This window comes from Centruroides vittatus, unplaced genomic scaffold, assembly GCF_030686945.1.
Source record: "Centruroides vittatus isolate TY-2023 unplaced genomic scaffold, ASM3068694v2 contig_120, whole genome shotgun sequence".
Classification (NCBI taxonomy): domain Eukaryota; kingdom Metazoa; phylum Arthropoda; class Arachnida; order Scorpiones; family Buthidae; genus Centruroides; species Centruroides vittatus.
Genome location: NW_027120768.1, coordinates 2,707,546 through 2,726,374, shown reverse-complemented (window position 1 = coordinate 2,726,374; position 18,829 = coordinate 2,707,546). Strand labels below are relative to the sequence as shown.

At 36.2% G+C, this 18,829-nt stretch overlaps 2 protein-coding genes across 5 annotated transcripts in view; one reads left to right on the top strand and one right to left on the bottom strand.

The window, feature by feature from the left end:
* LOC136984878 (centaurin-gamma-1A-like) overlaps nt 1-18,829 on the top strand; it is a 49,405-nt gene that overhangs the window by 27,850 nt on the left and 2,726 nt on the right. For 2 of the 3 annotated variants that reach the window (XM_067282021.1, XM_067282029.1), the window contains 6 exons: nt 6,107-6,274; nt 8,589-8,732; nt 10,092-10,243; nt 13,237-13,330; nt 13,970-14,087; nt 14,164-14,268. In XM_067282021.1, the coding sequence (XP_067138122.1) occupies nt 6,107-6,274; nt 8,589-8,732; nt 10,092-10,243; nt 13,237-13,330; nt 13,970-14,087; nt 14,164-14,268 (781 nt within the window). The remainder of the gene's footprint in view (nt 1-6,106; nt 6,275-8,588; nt 8,733-10,091; nt 10,244-13,236; nt 13,331-13,969; nt 14,088-14,163; nt 14,269-18,829) is intronic. The other variant, XM_067282037.1, reaches the window with a different exon arrangement.
* The window catches only part of LOC136985025 (protein FMC1 homolog), a 36,605-nt gene continuing 28,070 nt past the window's right edge, over nt 10,295-18,829 (bottom strand). Inside the window, exon 4 of one of the 2 annotated variants that reach the window (XM_067282217.1) lies at nt 10,295-10,609. The gene's annotated coding sequence lies outside the window, so the exon portion shown is untranslated. Of the gene's footprint in view, nt 10,610-18,338; nt 18,560-18,829 lie in introns of those variants that run through there. The other variant, XM_067282225.1, reaches the window with a different exon arrangement.

Below are 18,829 nucleotides of genomic sequence, written 5' to 3'. Positions count from 1 at the left end.
AGACTGGTAAAAGACTAATCGGCCTAAAGTCGGTCGCCTTATCTGGTGTTGCTTTGCCGACTTTAGGGATGAACTTGATTGCAGCGTTTTTCCAGGAGGTGGGGAATTGTTGGTTTTCAAGGCATTTGTTGTAAGTGTAAACAAAGGCGATAGGAACTGCTTCGTATGCCTTTTTAGCCATGAGGGGTGTAATCCCATCAACACCTGGGGCCTTCTTGTTGCGCATGGTGAAAATTGCTGCACGGACTTCGGCAAAAGTGAAAGGGACATCGTTGTTAGAGTTTGGATGAGTTAAGACACTATTCCTGATGCTAGTTTGAGTGTAGTTGTCTTTGCTGGAATCATCCAAAGGAAAATGTGTGTCGAGAAGGTGTTTATAGGCTTCTGAAAGCTCTGATGTAAATGTACCATCCTCCCTTTTGATATTAACAGGGATACTTGTAGCTTTTCTTGGCTTAAGCACCGTGTGATAGGGATCACTCCATGCGCTCTTATTGCCAATCTCGCTGCAGTACTTTTTCCATGCCTGCGTCCTCGCTGTGTTAATTTCGGTTTTATAGATGCGAAACTCTTCAAGGTAGTTTGTCTTTTTGATCTCTTTGAGCGTTGGGTTGTTTTCTCTTTTAAAAAGCCTATAAAGGCGCCTGACATTGCGTCTTCGTCTATTAAGCGTGTTGTTCCACCATGGTGCATTACTATGATTTATCTCTTTTATGGTGGTAGAGTAGTGGTAAGAGTTCAATATAGAAGTGGTTAAATGGTCGGCTAGCTCCTCAACGTTGGTAATGTCCGAGAGGATCCCCTGAATTGGGGTTGCCCAGAACTGCTTGAAGAGATCTTGAAAAGTGGTCCAGTTAGTCTTCCTGATTGTGATGTTGTTATTGATATTTATAGGGTTGCTGGTTTTAATGTAAGTCTTAATGTACCTATGGTCACTCAAGCTATTTTCTTCCAGAGTGCTACAATAGGTGACGAGCTTGTGGGCCTTGTCATTAGCTAGGCACAGATCGACCCAACTTTTCCCACGAGTGCAGAAGATCGGGAGTGGGCTGGTATTGCAGGAAACAATTTGGTTCCTTGACATATACTCGCAAATAGAAAAACCGCGGGGGTCTTCTTCTGGGCTGTGCCAGACTGGGGATTTTGCATTGAAATCCCCAGAAGTAACCCAGGGGAAAGCACTAATTTTGGGGTGTATGTACTGCATTTCATCAATCAGATGGTGTATGTCATCGTTTGGTGAACAGTAGACTGATGAGAGATAAAGGCGGTTATTGCCGTGAGTAAGCAGAACGGTAGTGATGTGATCGGTGCTGAGGTCTGGGCAGAAGTTGGCTATGATGTTTTTGCTGCAAATGAGTATTCCCGCTTTGATAGTGCTACAGAAGTTCTGAGGGGGGGTGAACTCTCCATTTCCCAAACCGGACAATTGAGTTGTTGACAAGGTAGGGTTCCTGTATGAGAACGATGTCGGCTTTATGATCGTCCACCATTTTTTTAACGAACGAAGAAGCGGCCTTGGACCTCTGAGTGTTGATGGTGAGGAGTGTGAGACGGAAGTTGCACATAGCAGTTGAATGCATGCTTGGGCTACCGGTATGAGTCAGGGTGTTGATAGAAGGCTGAGTTTTAATGTTGGTTTGATTACACCCCATAATCAGTTTGTTGAATTCGTTGCGTTTTTATTTTTTGTAGAATAGTGCAATCCTGACTAAAAGCGTTATGATTTGCTGGAACCCTTTTGTTTGCAGTTACTTCTTTGTTGTAATTGTTGCAGTTAGTGCAGCAAGGGGTGCTGTGTCTCTTTGTGCACTCGTTGAATTTGTGCGACTTGGCACAGTGGCTACATCGAGTTAGTTCTTGGCAGTCCTTTGCTAGGTGATTAAAGCCGCAGCAGCGGTAGCATCTGGTGACCGGGATAAAGTCATCGGCCCGCACCGTGGCCCAAGACAACGAGAGGTGACGGTTATTTATGATAAGGCTACGTATTGCTGGAGTAACCGATAACACCATGTGTCTGCAGTTTTCTTTTGTACGTCCCTTATTGAACACCGTACTAATGCGGCATTGTTGAGTGAAACTTTCTAAGGTGTGGCCCATCCATATGTTGTTTTGTTTATATAGAGTCTGTATTAGATATTGCTCTTCGACCGAATTTGGGACGTTTAAGAGAATGATTCGAGGTCTACGGCCCTCTGTAACATGGCATTTAACTTTTTCTTTAATTGAAGGGATGCCTTCTATAGCTTCCCTAAGTGTTTCTCCATCTTTATTATTTTGAACCCTTATACAGATCCCTTGGTTTTTAACTTTGTAAACTCGTTTGATGCTAATCCCCAACTCGTGTGGTTGGATGGCTTCTTTCAGAGTGTTGATTAATTTATCCGGGTTTTCGTTTGTATCTTGGTCTTCTGCTTTGGGGTACACCAAAACAGCGTGTGTCCCCCCACTGCCTTCCTGCTGTATCTTAGAAGATAGAGATCTAGTAATTGTTTTAGTGGTGTTACTTTGCTTAGCTCCTGAGCTGACGATATCTGCGTAGGTTTTGGAGACAGTAGCTGGTGTTAAAATTTGAGAAGTTTTGGATCTCAGTTCTTTGAGCATTCCATACATCTGATGAATAGCTGCGAACATTCGTGCAGCTCGTTTCCTGACTTCAGCCCTTTCGTGTTTTCGCACAGTGGAGTTGGTGGACTCTGGGACAAGCTCCATGATCCTCCCTAGACTAACATTAGCTTCCTTGAGAATATCTTCATCAGAATCCCAGGTACAGGGTGTGTCTTCTTCATTTTCACTATCTGCCGATGTACTGGCGGGTGGTTGAGAAGAACAGTCCCCCAGCGACTCGAGGATAACCTTCGGGTCCTCCATTGAAGATGCGAATAAGAATAGACCCCGAAAAAACAATAAAACAGAGGAAACGCCGATCGGCTAAAACTACGCCGATTAGCTGAGCCCTGCCGACTTGAATAGCTACGCCGATAAGCTGAGCCCCGCCGACAAGATTAGCTACGCCGAACGGCTACAAGATAAGCCAAACGGCGAATGACGTCCGGTGATGAGAAAAAAAGAAAATAAAGCAAAACACGACAGCGTGGGCCGAGGATGCGCAAGACAAGCACCACAGATGACACGAACCAAGCCTACTAACGTGCCGTAGCCCGACACTGAAGAAACGCCGAAGCGGCTGTAACACGCTGAACGGCGAAACACGACTAGCACAAGGAAAAATAAAAGAAATTAAAAAAGAAAATTACACGACTGACAGCGGGTGAGAGTAACACCAACGCCGTCTCGAAAATGTCCGGTAAAGATAGACGAAGCCCGGCGCAGAAGAAACGCCGCAGCGGCTGAAACACACCGAGTGGCTAAGACGACCGAGCGGCGACCACGAGGATCTTTGTCTAACGGTGACAAAGAAAAAACCGAATAACTCGGCAAAAAAAGATACTATGGCAACCAAAATTGGGTGGCGCGTAGAAGAGCACGCGGGCCCCCTAAAACCGTCACCGGACCGAGCGGAAACTAAATAACGAGCCCGATGCGGGCCGACAAAAGCCGAAAACAAAAACGCTTATAAAACAAAAAAGCGTTAACCAAAATTAAAAAGTAAAACACTTACGGAGAGCTGGTAAAAAGATCTATCCAGCGGTGGTTAAATTTCAAAGATCCGATAAGCAGAACCGTAGAAAACATCGATGAAAAACGGAGCCGAATACACCACACACACATAGGATCGCGACTCCTGCGAACAGATAATACTCATATATAATCAGATGCCACACTCGAGAACTTAAATCTGGCTTAAGAAGGCAACAAATGCTTTAGTGGAGCAACTGTATCGCTAAAACATTCATTGTGGACATGGCATAATGAATATGTCAGTGTAGAGCTAAATGGCTTTGTGAAAATATACAAATGGTTACTCATACATACATACAAGAAAGACATCGGTTATACACGAAGTGTTTAGCCAGCAGAAAAGAGGGTAAGGGAAAGGGGGGCAGAAGGAGGGAGAGGAGATAGACAGTAGAGAAAGATAGGATCCCTCTGAACAGCGTACATATGGCTACAGTACCCTCTATGTTTGATGTTGGCGTGCAGTTTTTATGCTGCAAGGCCGTAGTCCCTGAAGGGTCTAAAAGAAAACCTGAGTGTGGCAAACACTAATAATTGAATGCTGCCATGAATAGCTAAGTGTAGAAGTTAGTGCCAAGTAGCTGTTAGTATGAAGACATATCTACTTAATATGAATAAAACTGAACACGATTGCAAATCCTAATACAGTAGACTCCCCTATAACACAGGTTCATATAACACGGATTCATATAACACGGCGAAAAAATTGCGATCGTGTTTGTATAACACGGTAAAAGTCATCACCGACTCGTGTTGCAACAGGATCGGTTGAATCTGGACCAATAGCGGATATTGTACAAACCGTTGAGTTTAAACGAGCAGTGGACCTACTAAAAAACATTTATTATTCAATGGCCATAAAAATTATATTTTTATTAATGATGTCTCCAAAGTTAAGTTATTTTTCTGTAAAAAATTCGCTGATCAGGAAACATGCGCCTGCCATTCGATGAGCTGCTCCACGACAAAAACAAGCTTAAGCAATGGCGTCATCGAACGGTGCACACTCGGTAAGTAATCCTACAATTTTTTGTTTATAGCTTAATTTATATGGATTATTCCCAAAAAATTATATGTGATTTGGAAATGTTGAGTTAAATTAGAATCGATTAATTTTATGGAAGGAAACCTTTCAAACAGCCATAGCCCCTAAACTGCACATGTGCCAGGCTGCGATTGGCTCATGTATTTAAGTGACTTGTACAACATGGATTCATATAACACGGAACGTATCTACCATGTTATAGGGGGTCTACTGTACTACACTCAAACTTGTTTTTGTGCAATTTTTTATTTGTGTGGTATATGAATTTCAATCAAATTGGTATACCGCACAAAAAAAAATTGCACAAAAAAGACCACACAAAAACAGGTTTGAGTGTACTTAACAGCTAGACAGACAGTGTGAAAAGGAAACAAACAAAATGACAAACTAGACAAGACGAACGGACCGACAGAGACAAACAGGCAAGACCCCAATTTTTTTTATTTATTTATTTTTATTTTATTTTTAAACATTAACTTACTTATTAACTAAACTAACCTACCATAACCTACGATGAACTTAACCAGAGGACTAAAGCTGACAAACCCTAACCTATCATATCCTAACTGGAAACAAAGCTAAGAGTCCCTACTCTAACTTACAATTACGACTAACTGAATTTAGACTGAAAAAGAAGTCAGAAAAAAGAATGAAAATACAAAGTTGAAAGGCAGCTAAATGCCGACAGTAGAAACAAAGCAAGGAAAAGCTAATTGCCATCCATGCCCCTGGAGTGAGTGCTCTCAAGAGCCCCACTAAAGGACACAGGAACACAGGTTACGCAGTAAACAGAGAATTACACGAGAAAACCTTTGACACACACAGAAAAATGTGAACTATTGTGTTTAAGGTAGATATGAAAAAGCATATGGGAGATGGCAAACTTATTAAAATTTCCAATTTGTTACCATAGAAATGAGCTCTTCTCTGTTTGTTTATTTACAGTATTTTTGTTGTATTCAAATAAACACTAGCAAAATCTTAACTTTAAATAAATTACTGTCACAGAGACTGAAAACTGGCAGAAATGGTAAAATAAACTCATGTTGGCAAATGTTTTCCTCCATATTAAACGGATATCTTCAGGCTCTTACCATTCTAAATCCAAATCACCCCGATTTGAAGTACGTAGGCTCATTAATATGAGGGAAAATGTTCGCTAATGTGAGGTTTTTACCATTTCTGCTGATTTTCGGTTTTTGCAACAGTAGTTTCTTTGTTATATTATTAATACATATCAAAAATTCTCTTAAAATTTTTAGTATTTAATATAAATGAAATATTAAAATTATATTTACCTTAATCGTAATGTAGACGTAAGAAAATTATATTATGTTAATAATATATAAATATTTTTGTTAATTGGGATTACCAATGGTTTATCTACTGTATGGCATAAGAATTTTTGCCCTCCACCACCAGGGTCGCATCACCAGTTCCCCATACCCACATTTAATAAATGTAAGGACAATGAAAAGGAAGCCCTCCTGGCTTCGACATTTGATTTGTTTCGAGATATTCAGTGCTACAGATCGAGTTCTTCTAACAGTGAAGATGCAATTGTAGTCTGCAATGCATCTGCAACAACAGGTAGGAATTCGAAATATAAAAACAAAATTATATTGTTATGAATTATATAATTGTTATCAAAATATTAATTTAGACTGCTAGTGTTGTTCTTATATGGTTTGCATTGCACGACATTTGATAAGATTGTATATGAAAATCCATAAAGATTTTGTAAAAGCATTAACTTATTTACTAAAACTTTTTTTATTTACATTGTGATCTTTAAAAATAAAGCCAAAATTTATTTAAAAAAGACCAAAATCTACGTTGATTTCCAACTTTGTGTACGTCGAGTGGACGGAGTCTGATGAACACAGACCCGACAATCCACGATCTTCGTCTGGAAAAGTTTGGTTTTGGAACACAAACCTATGTTAATGAACATGAACAATCGAATGCAAGATGTGTTTAAATATAAAACAAATCTTACAATGTGCCACATCTGTGATAAGCCTAAAAAAAGACGAAAAAGTAACAGCAGAAATGTGCATTGCATTACTTTGTGTGGACCTCTGAGCATCCAATAGTGTGTTACATATCACAGATGTAGCAACTGTTTTGTTTTTTTTTTTGCATGTTTTGCATTTAATTATTTATGTTCTATGTCTGATTTTGGAACATAAACGTGACAAAGATCGTTAAAAGTGATCAAAACTGTTTTTTTTTTTTGAGTTGAATAAACTTTTCAAGGTTGTGTGTGAGCAGTTACATTTTTTAATTATATGTCCACGCTTCTCTCTGGAAAGATTTTTGTCGCATGCAAATGTTTTTTGATGTATTAAATGTCCAATTTTGGGCGAACACTTGCTGAATTAAAACAAAAAGAATATATGAAATGGAACTTAACTACAAATCAAATCAAATTTTAGGATGAGAGTATTCGAATGCAATCGAGAACTACAAGAAGTTCTTGTAGGATGGGAGTGTTCAAATACCCAGCACAAAGTTGGGAACCACAAGAACTTCTTGTAATTCCCAACTTTGTGCTGTGTATTTGAACACTTGTAAACATGCCAATTCAAGTACCGTACTAGCGTCTTTCTCTGCCGTCAGAAATCCTAATGGCATTATGGCGATACAGATACTGAGTTGTGTAATCTGGCTTCTGGAGGAATTTTAATACTCCAATCAATCGTTAACTTCTATCTCTGTGATTATCAAAATACTGATCGATTTGTTTTCGAATATTCTGTACTAGTTACAAACTAACTAGGCAAATTGGCAGCACTGCATTACTGCTTATTCTTGTTGTTTTGACAAATTAATTTGTTGCTTGTTTTTGAGAACTCTGTTCTTGGAAATTCATTCGGTTCTGCCCCTGGTTCTTGCATGGCTCCTTGTCATGTAACATTTGCTTATCTGACAAGGTTTGAAATTATTATTGGCAGTTATTTTACTTATTTTCTCTACAAGTGAAATCTTAATTTTCTGCTTTATCCAGGTCAAGTTTCTAAGTAATTTACTCTCTGATTGTTAAAACCAGTTTCCCATTTTATTTGTAGACCTATTGAATACTTTCCTTAATTACCAAATATCTTCAGTCCTTTAGCTCGTTATCACAGGTGAAAATTACTTGTGTAATTCTGTAATTTCTATCCCTTTCAACAAACCAAAAGGCTTGAAAGTACCTGGGAATTAAGGAAAATAGTCTGAAGGATTAACATGGAGTTATTTTACATTTGTTTATGAAGGTAAATTGAAAACTTTTCAATAGTAGAGTTGTTATATTTTTCGGTAAAATGCTCCGAGATACAGCATCTAATTTTTTAAATTTTACATTGGAAATGGAAGATAAAATAGGCAATATACAAGTGGATCACAGGGTACATGTCACCCCTCCCACCATATTTTGTTTCTATACCATACAAAAATTAGATGTAGAAACGAGTACTGTACAAGACAGTTATGGCTTATTTTTTACATTCACTCAAAACCTGACAATGAGGAATTTTTCTTATTCCTTGTCGTTTTCTCCACTCCAATCTATATATATAGATTGAATTGATGTTAGTGAGATGCCAAAAGTCACTCAACTGAAACATATTTTAAGAATGGCTAGAACCAGTTTGGAATACCTGCGTGTCATCATTCATGACACTCAGGTGTTCCAAACCGGTTCTGTGTTTTGGTTAAGTGACTTTTGGACCTCCCTCTACACATTAAGAATTTCTAAAATTGAAGGTTTGAAAACAGATTTATGATACGATTTGCTTAGTTTTATTTCTCAAAATGCTGTAAATTTCTCTACCGTAAAGAATATTTTAAATAAGAAACTCAGATTATATCCAATTGTTTTGTTAAATTTTGACAGCAGCAATTTTTTTTGTCCAAATAGGAATATTAAATGGCAGCGAAACCCAATTGATACCTGCAGTTCCGAGCACCAATCCGCTGTTGGCAAAACTGGATACTCCGATTGTAAAGAAACGTCACCGAAGAATGAAAAGTACAGGCATCAGAAATCTAGAAGTGATGGATGGTAAGTATATTTATATATAAAATAAACTAGTGATAATTACTTACAAATATTAGTATTCAAATATGTAACAGATAGCTGAGAAAGTAAAATTTATGTCAGTTATGTATGCATAATAAGGGGAAGTACTGAAATTTTGTCAAATTTGATCCTCCATATTTTGAGACCTCCCAAATCCAAGAAAGTCGAAAAAATTCCATGGATGTGTGTGTATTGGAGTCTATTTTGCTTAATATCTTGGGATGGGGTAAAGATTAAGAAATGAAATTTGGCATGGTGGCTCATATACGAGGGGCATTGATGCTATTAAATTTTTGTGGTTAAAGGTCCTGAGTTTGAGGAGATAAATGGGTGTCAAATGTCATATCAATAAAATCAGTGGTGTTGTAAACAGTCTGAAGTTTTTTAGAGCAGTATGTACGACAGAACTTGGAGTGCACGTATAATGGTAGGTAGGCACTTCCCCATACGTAGTCTCTTCTTTTGAGTTAGATGAAAGTCATTGTCAATCACGAATTATTTATTGCTGAACATTCTCATTAAGGTGGAACACATTCCGATGCAGATAAAACGAAATTACACTTTACACAGATTGTGTTGACTATGTGCTAGAGATTACTTATTATGTGTGCAGTTTTCTCCGGGTTTTCTTTACATTAGTAACATGTAAATAGGGACCAGTTTCCCTTAAAAGATCTTTTGGGAGGTATTCCCCTTGGTAGATTGCATAAACCGAGCATGTGCAGTTTTCGATATGTTAGTATCTGAAACTTGATGACACATTTTCTGCTAATGTCCATTTTACAATTTCTATAGGAAGAAAAACATGTTAATATTCTTAAATTTCATAACATTATACTAAAAATGCAGGGTCTACCAAAAAGAATGCTATTGTGTTAATTATTACCCGAGAAGTGTGCAATGTAAACCAATTGAGTTTCATCTTCCATTCTGCATTCAAACGTCTTGCCATCTGCCTTCTCTGGCCATAAACGAAAATGGCAACTCTGCAACAGAGAAGACACTGTACAATTTGCAAAGTGTGAATTGCTTGTCATTGTGAGAGTAAGTTGCAGGAGCCATAGAATTGTGACTGCTGATGTGCCATAGCCAGCGTAGGAAGAATTGAGTTTTGGTTGGATGTGTACTGTCTGACGTAAAGTGCACACATTGGAAAATTTAAAACTTGAATGGTTTTCCAAGGTTTTAATGTATGTTATGATGTTCTCTGATAATAATTAACACAATTACAATAATTTAAAACGATAAAATTCTTTTTGGAAGGCCCCATACAACTTGTTTTGTTTGTCATTAATTCCTCCTTGCTAGTTTGATTTGTGAAATTTTTCAATTTTTTAATAGATTCGGATGGTTACGAATTTATTGTAGTTTCTCTGGACAACAAGCAGTGGCATTTCGAAGCATCTAGCAGCGAAGACAGAGAAGCTTGGATCAGTGCAATCGAACAACAAATTTTAACCAGTCTTCAAACGAATGAAACAAGCAAATCAAAGGTATTTATAAACATTCCGGCATTTTCAATATATAAACATATTTACCGAGCATTACTATAAAATTCTAACTTTTAATTAAATGCAAAATATTTTATATTTTATCAAAATCACTAACAAAATGGAGGCACATTCAAAATCTTATAAATTGTAGTGACTTGGCTATTCGTTATAAGTGATGCCTAAATTTGGTGGCCAATTACCGGATCGATTTCCTCCCAACTCAAATTGGCCCAGTCTTCATTTTTACAATAGAATCTTTCTGGTTGATCTTCACTTGATTGATACGGTGTAAATGCATGAACTTCAGGTAATTCTACATAGATGTGTCTTGCAAATCTCTACGTCTATCACTCTTCATACAATATACTAACAAAATAAAATAGATATTAGCATAGTTTGACAGAAGGAAACAAAACTTATAAACAGTCAAAATAGGTAAAAAATATATAATTTTTATATTTGGTTAATATAAATCCCATTCTGTATGCCGTACCGATTTGGGATAATTGTAAAACAACACTGACCTAGAATATGAAGGAAAGGTTAATTGGAGGGCAGCAAATCCCACACCCACACTGTTAAAAGACCCATTAATTTATATGCATACGAGCAGAGTCCCATCTTAAATACAAAAATTATATATTTACACAAAAAATAAATAAAACACACGTTTTTACAAAACAGAAAATGTTTAAATGTAAAATTCTGTGCTATTCAATGTATTAAAACAGAAGAGATTTCCAACATGACTCTCTCATACAATAAGTTGAGTATGTTATTTTAATGCTTTGTTGTTGTTTAAAAGTTTGTCAGAGTTCAAAAACATACATAAATTAAAACAGAATACAGTCAAAATCACAATATAGCATGTTTATAAATAGATCCTCCCCATAAATATTGACTTAGAGAATTCTTTGCTATCTGTAAATTATCATCACCTAGTCGTGCCACTTTCAAATTTAAACCTTGTTTGTAGATCCCACTACTATATACGAGCTCCCTAAAGCCAAAGTGATATAACTCCACTTTTGAAAAAATCTGCATTAATGCTAGAAATGAATTATAAATATGTAAAACTACCTACAGAAATAATGGTGTAGCTCCTAGTTCCCCAAACAGCTACACAAATGGCAGCACAAGTTTATGCAGTCAGCAGTGCTATCTATCTGTTGATAGCCAAAGTGGTGTAACTGGGAGTTACACCACTATTCCAGTTACTGTTTTTGTTCTAGTGTCATGAATGCTACATGCTACTGATTGTATATCCCTTCTGCAGTCACATGATTTTTCGATTTAATTTCAGTCACCAGTTTTTATCTTGAAATTGTAAAATTTCTGGTTTTGCTTCAAAAATTATTATTACATCTTTGTTTTCTTTATTTTCTCTACTTTTAAACAGTGTAAAATGTTTTTAAATTGACACAAATGTGGCACGCAATAAAAACGTTATTTATTGCATTTTTCTTAGCTTGAAGAAATTGGAGAACTTAAATTCTTTCTTAAATTGGAGAACTTCATCTATGAAAGGTTGAGAAGGTAAGAGATGCTATGAAAAAAGACTCTGAAAAATTGGCTTCTGATAGCTCCTGTTACTGTTTTTCATTTGATTTGGAAAAGTCATTACCATTCCCAAAACTTACATGCCAAATCGCTTATTATAAACATAATTTATACATCTATAACTTAGGTTGCCATGAGTTATCAACAGGACTAGGCTACATGTATTGTTGGGATGAAACTGTAGGATCTAGAGGCTCACAGGAAATCAGTGCATGTGTGGTCAAAAACACAAAATGTAGAGCACATTGTATTATACAGTGATACATGCACAGGACAAAACCAGAACTGGAAGATGGCATTAAATTTATTGAGGCTAGTTTTGAGTGCAGACAACAACATTGAAACCATTGATCAAAAGTTTATTACCAGTGGTCATTCCTACCTTCCAAATGACTCAGACTTTGGCTCAATTGAACTGTACAGTAAGAGTCAACAGATTTTTTGCCCTTCTGACTGGTATCGAGTTATCACAAAAGCAAGGAAAAAGAATCCTCTCCATCTTACTGTGATGTCTGGCAAAGAGTTTTTAGCTACACAAAATATGGAAAAAACCATTACCAAGAGAAAGCTTGATGAAGAAAACCATCCAGTTTCATGGCTAAGGATGCAATGGATTAGGTATCAGAAATCCAATCCATATGTTCTCCTTGTAAAAGATTGTATGTCTGATGAGCAGGCATTTTTCAAGCTAAACATCAAACCACAGGAATACTAAGACTGCCGTTATCACTGGCAAATGTACCTTTGTCTCAACTCTACAATGGATCAAGGTCTGTGACAGAAGAGGAAAAAAAAAGATATGCAAGACCTTTTGGCTACATTCCCCCTATCCATCAAACATACTATTTAAACCTTCACACTTCTAACTCTGTTGAAGACAATGGACCACTGCTTGCTGATGATACTAGGGATGTTGAATAGCAGAAACTGTTGTGGCTGATATCTAACTAGATGAAATTGATTTATATCATTTTTGACGTAATATACTTTTTTTAAATATATATTTTTTATTTTAATTTTTTGATTATGCAAGTTCATTCTTGAACCATACCCTCAATCTGTGTAAAGCCAAAGTGGTGTAAGTCAGTTTAAGTGCTTATAACTTACTTATAAAGTGGGGATAAGGGCAAAAAACATATACATGGGTTAAAACAATCAGTTTTGAACACATGGGGTGGGAAAATTTTTGTTTGCTAGTACTCTGGAATTTTCAACTACTATTCTACTAAAAGTCTTTATATCTCAAAACAGCATTTAATGGACTTACACCACTTTGGCTTTAAGGAGCTCATATAATTCTTATTATTTGAGTTTAGCACCATACTTCAATTCAACATCATTGCTTTATATTACAGTCAAACTTAAACTTAAATAAATAAATAAACATTTTAATATTTTTGTTCCACAAGTAATAAAAGTGTTGTTTATTTCAGTCTCGGTTGAACAGCACGGTGGATGTGGCTTCCATTCAGACGATCAGAACTGCCGTATCGGGAAACAGATATTGTGTCGACTGTGATTCCGCTAGTAAGTTTCATACGACGACTGATCATTTAATTCACGGAATCGTTTCCATGTTTTTCCCTACATAAATTTCTGGGAAAATATGCTGTGCTGTCTCTGAAATCTTGTGAATGGCCTCCATAGGTACCGATCGATTTCTGTTTCTAAGTTTTTTATTAATAGCCTGTCATTGACAATTGTTTTGAAGCAGGCCTTGTTTCATTTGTTTGAGGAATGGCTCTCACTAAGGTTTTCGGGGAGACTATCATGCTAATCAGCCAGTACTTGCTAACATGAAGTGGTTTCTCTATTGAAACAATAATAGACCACACTAGAGCATGCACTTCTAGTGTTTGTGGCACCATTACAATCGAGTCAAATCCTGCCACAAACAATGGATTCTGGAAATCATGTGATGGCAGGATAAGAGTATCTTCTGACAATTTGTCGTGTTTGAAATAGATGTGTATGACACCAAGGAGAATGATGCATTATTCTGCAAATTAAATGACTGGTCCTTGTATTTTACGTTACATATATTATTTAATTACGCTATGTATATCTGCGTAATAGCATTATAGTTTTCTTATTGGCAATTGTTGCAGTCTCTATATAATTTTACAAACTAACCAAATATTTACGCATAAATTTAAAATTTTACAGATCCTGACTGGGCCAGCCTGAACATCGGTGCTCTAATGTGTATAGAATGTTCCGGAATTCACAGAAATTTAGGTTCACACATTTCTCGAGTCAGGTCCCTGGATCTCGATGAGTGGCCGTGAGTTACTTTTTGGTTTACTAGCTCTCTAGTCCAAATTTTCAAGCCATTGTTTAAGTTCTTAAAATTTTAATAGTCCTGAACATGTCAGCGTCATGATGGCTCTTGGGAATTCTGTTACCAATGGTATTTGGGAAGGAAATACGCGAGGGAAAGCCAAACCTACACCTAATTCTAGCAGGTAAGATTCGTTTAATATCAAAAATTAGTAATGGTAGTAGAACAAATAGAAGTATTTCACCATCATTGCGTGTTTGGACTTTGATTTCATTTTAATATAATGTAACAGATGTAATCGATTCTTCATTATCATTTTCCCAGTCTTCACTTTTGAAGATGCATCAGTTTGACAACAATAAAACTGGATATGTTGAGTAACAAGACATTTAAATACCAAAATCCAGCAAAAAAGAAAAAAATTTACAGTGACAAATGTTTTCTCCTGCATCAAGTGGTTATTGTTGGACTACAGAGCTTGGAACGATAGGTTCAAAAAAATAGAACTACTTTCAATTTGTGGTTGTATGATGTAGATATCCTAGAACTTATTCCACTCTGGGAGGACGCAGTCCATCTCTTTGAAGTCAGTTGCCACATTTCTTCTAGTTACATCTTGTCGGTATGATGTAGGAGGCAGGCTTAGTCAAAGTGGACCATTACATTGGAATCAGTGACATGTGTGGCTAGAGTTGTGGTCATAAGCCACTTACTGGCAGAAGCCCGATGCTCCCACATATTCTCAACTGTGGTTAAATCTATGATTGGCAAGGAGAATTTACTGTAAGTTTTTTCTTTTTCACTGGATTTTGGTATTTAAGTGTTTTGTTATTTGAAAATACTTTGATTCTATCTATGAAACTTCATTGGTGGGAGAATCCCTAACGAAGGTTTGCTTCTGTATTGCGGAGCATGCTTTTCTTAATTGATGGAAAGTGCCAATGACTACTCATATCTACATCTCTTTATGCACTGCACGAAGAAAAAAAGAGGCTTAACAAAAACAAGCATTAAATTTTTGTTCTTTACCTCATGGCTATTCACATAATGTAGTATTTAAGTTTGATGTGCTCATTTTTCTGTTTCGTCCAGTGGTCAATTGCTTTTGACATTCTTTTTATTTTTTTTCCACTATTTACTTTTAAACTCGAGTGAAGTGACAAAAGTGTGTTAGCATGGGAAACACTGCCATGCTACTATATTCCTGCCCATCCTACTTGAAACTATATCCAAGTTCATGCATCAATCATGCAGTTTCTAAATTCTCTAGGAATTATGCCAGAAATTTATCAGCTTTTAATAATGTTGATAATTGAAACTTTTGGAGTTTAAACATGTGACAGTACCAGGTTATTTTGCACCCTTTTTTTCACAAATTGGAGATCTTTAAAAATTATTTTGGCATGCTTTATTTAAAATTTCATTTTAAAAGTAATATACAATATGTAATCCTTCTAAAAACAGAGCCTTTTTAATTAATTTGAAAATTCTCTATACCTAAATGATATATCACAATTTAATATTTTAGTGAAGTATGAATAAAGCATAGATTGAAATTTTGTGCCCTGGGCAAGTGCCAAGTTTACCTAAATGGTAGCACTGACACTGGTCATTACACATTATTACTTGATAAATGAAACAAAACATATATAAACATCCCAAAGCCCGATATTTCAGTAATGTGTCAAACGACTGCCAGATTAAATCGAGCTACTTTGGTGATAAAGTAGCCGATTTAATCCAGCAGTCGTTTGGCACAAAATGAAACAACAAAAAAATGTCCTTTGGTGGCCATTTTGTATTTATGACTCACTGGACAGTTCCATTTCAGCTATCTCTGTTAGCAATTTATTATAGATGGAATATTTAAGGTTCTGTTCTTGAGATCCACTTTGCATAACACAACTTTTAAAGAATTTATTGCAGTTTATGGAATCTAAAAAATTATTCCAGTGGACCCTAATTTCAAAATTTTCTGATACTGTTTCTGCCCAGGGACACACTAGACAAAGTGTTAGACATATTGAGGGCCATAACCAAAGTTCAATGTTACTTGACTGTTTATGCACATGACAAGTTAATTGGCACAATTCAAATGATATGGGAAAAGCGGACACGGTGGCATCTAATGTATCAGCATTCATGAAAAAGGACAGAGAAAAGTGACCGAAACTTGTGGTTTTCTGTTCCTACCTTACAATGGCCTTTTTCCAAGCCCATAAAAAGTTCCTGAGATTTTTCGATTGACAGGATTAAATCCTGGGTTTCTGGAGTGGCAGGCCAATGCCTTACTTGTCTCGAACATTTATTCATTCTGAAACTGCTTTGTTTTTCCCTGTTATTTAACTCGGAAGTGCGCACAACGTATTGCTCAGATACCTAAAACATTGAGTATTATTTCACCGTATTCTAGGTTATTTAAGAAATTGTAAGTATTCCTGATTTGAATGTACAGTGTCTTATTTATTATTCAGTTCAAAATCAAAAGCTGATTTGACATATAATTTTCAATTCCATTGCATATAAATCAATTGAAGAAAAAGACAAAAGCTCTATGGCAATTGCATTTGTTTCTTGATGTTTTTTCTGCTCTGCATATTGAGGATGGAATTATGATATACAGTAAGAGGTAGAGTCAAAAATAAACGAGAAAAATGAGTTGTTTTATTATAAGCTCAGTAACAATTGATTCTGCAACAATCTTCTGCCAACTACTCGTATTGTGCCTGGAAATGATTCCAAAACTCTCTTTTGCCTTTTCATTGGATTTGCATTCCTTGGGTCACATCAATGAAGCAAGCTGCACCTCTTTGGATAACTTGAAATGATGTTCCTTCATTTCAAGTTATCCAAAGGGATACTTACTTCAAGCTGTACAAAAAGGGAGGCTTGACTCAAGGGTGCATTATTGTGGTGAAACACATGAGATTTTGAAGCCCACAGTTCTTCCTGTGATTGCTATTCTACAGTATTTATGTCTATTAACTGTGCAACCTTAGGAGATGACCCTCTTGTTGAAGACGAGTTCATACACGAAAACTTTGAGCTCTTATATTGTGTCCAATTGATACTTATTTTGACATGGTGAGATGGCACCTTCCTATTTGTGAGTCATACAGAAAGTACCGTATTTCATCCCCAGTGATAATCCTTCATTTGTAAAGAAGTGATTGTCCATCTGTATGCCTGCCTAGTAAACACGATGTATTTTGAGATGGTGATAGATTTTGTGAGTGAAATGATGGAAAATGATGATCCGGCCAAAAAAGTGAACTATTTGCATCTAATTTCTTTCCAAATCTGATCAATCATTGGTAGTAGTTTGTTTCATGCCATGGTAGGTCTGCCCGGATGTGGATCATCTTCTGTAGATTTCCTATACCTTCTTAACAGTTCTGTCACTATGTACTTCCCTAAGCATTATCAGTCTTACCCAGTTTTTAGTAAAATTATGTTAATTCATTGTTCCATTACAAAAAAGCAAACAATGTTTGAGAATTCAGAAGTTTGAACTGACACAGAGTTTTATGCATGTACTGTACAGTACATTACTGCACCAGGTAGTGTATGCATGCCAACACATTTGCATACTTTGCAAAACATTTGGAATTGTATCTTTTTGTGCTGTTACCAGGATATTTGAAAATTCTTGTTTATTTTTGACTCTACCTCATGCTTATGAACAACCAATTATAAATATAAGGTTGTGCATGATACCTGAAAACTGGAAGGTAGATCTTGTGATAAACTTCAAAAAAGAGATTGTGTTTAAATGTTTATGTAAATGCTCCTTGCTAATTTCTTTGTTTTTGATTATGAAGGAATTGAGCACAGATAAAAGATTTTATCAAATTATATGTTCAATATTGAATAAAAAATGTGACCATCAGCCATCTTTTAGTTATTCTTTCTATGATGTAATTTTTGGTTGTCTCATCTCATCACCTTATGAATGTTATAATAGATAGTAATCTCATTTTTTGCAAGTCTGGCATCATAATGCATGCTCCATATCAAAATTATGCATTTCTTCTTTGGAATGTACAGTACAATACGATTGTTTAGTTTTTGTCGAAGTCAAACAGAGCTGCATAAACAGGCTCTTCAGGCTTTTTTCCTCTTCAAACGAATTGTTTCCTGTCCGAGAAGGAACCAAAATAATGATATAATGAATCTAGAGTTTGACTCTCGTGCCATCTATGGACCATAAATCTTTTATGTTTGTCTAAAAACAACAAACTAATCAGTCAAAAAAAGAATCCAATAAGAGATTTCATTTCTGTTGCATCTGTACAATTCTTATCTCGTCAATGTACCTGTTTGTCTTTTGAATAATAATAATTTCTAACATTTCATCTGTGAAAAAATATTTCCAGTATTCCAATGAGGTCTCACATTCTTTTGATGTACCTCAAACTCCAGGTAAATGACAAAATGTTGAGGGCATTCTTTTGGACCATTGCATCTTCTAGTCCCTGACAAAAAAAAAAAAAAAACCTTTATCTGTAAATATTGTAAAACATTAAGGTTTTTTTTAATGCTAAAAGCCATAATAAGTTATTCTTTAGAAAATTATGTCACCATTTTGTTCTTCAATGCTCTTCCCTCCCTTCTATGTAGTTCACTGCATATAATTTGTCTTTATGCATCTCTGCTTTGGACAAAGCAATATTCCAAACTATTTCCACGTCTTCTGGATCGTTCGGATCAAATTTATCCATGGACGAGCACGCGCGGTGCAAACA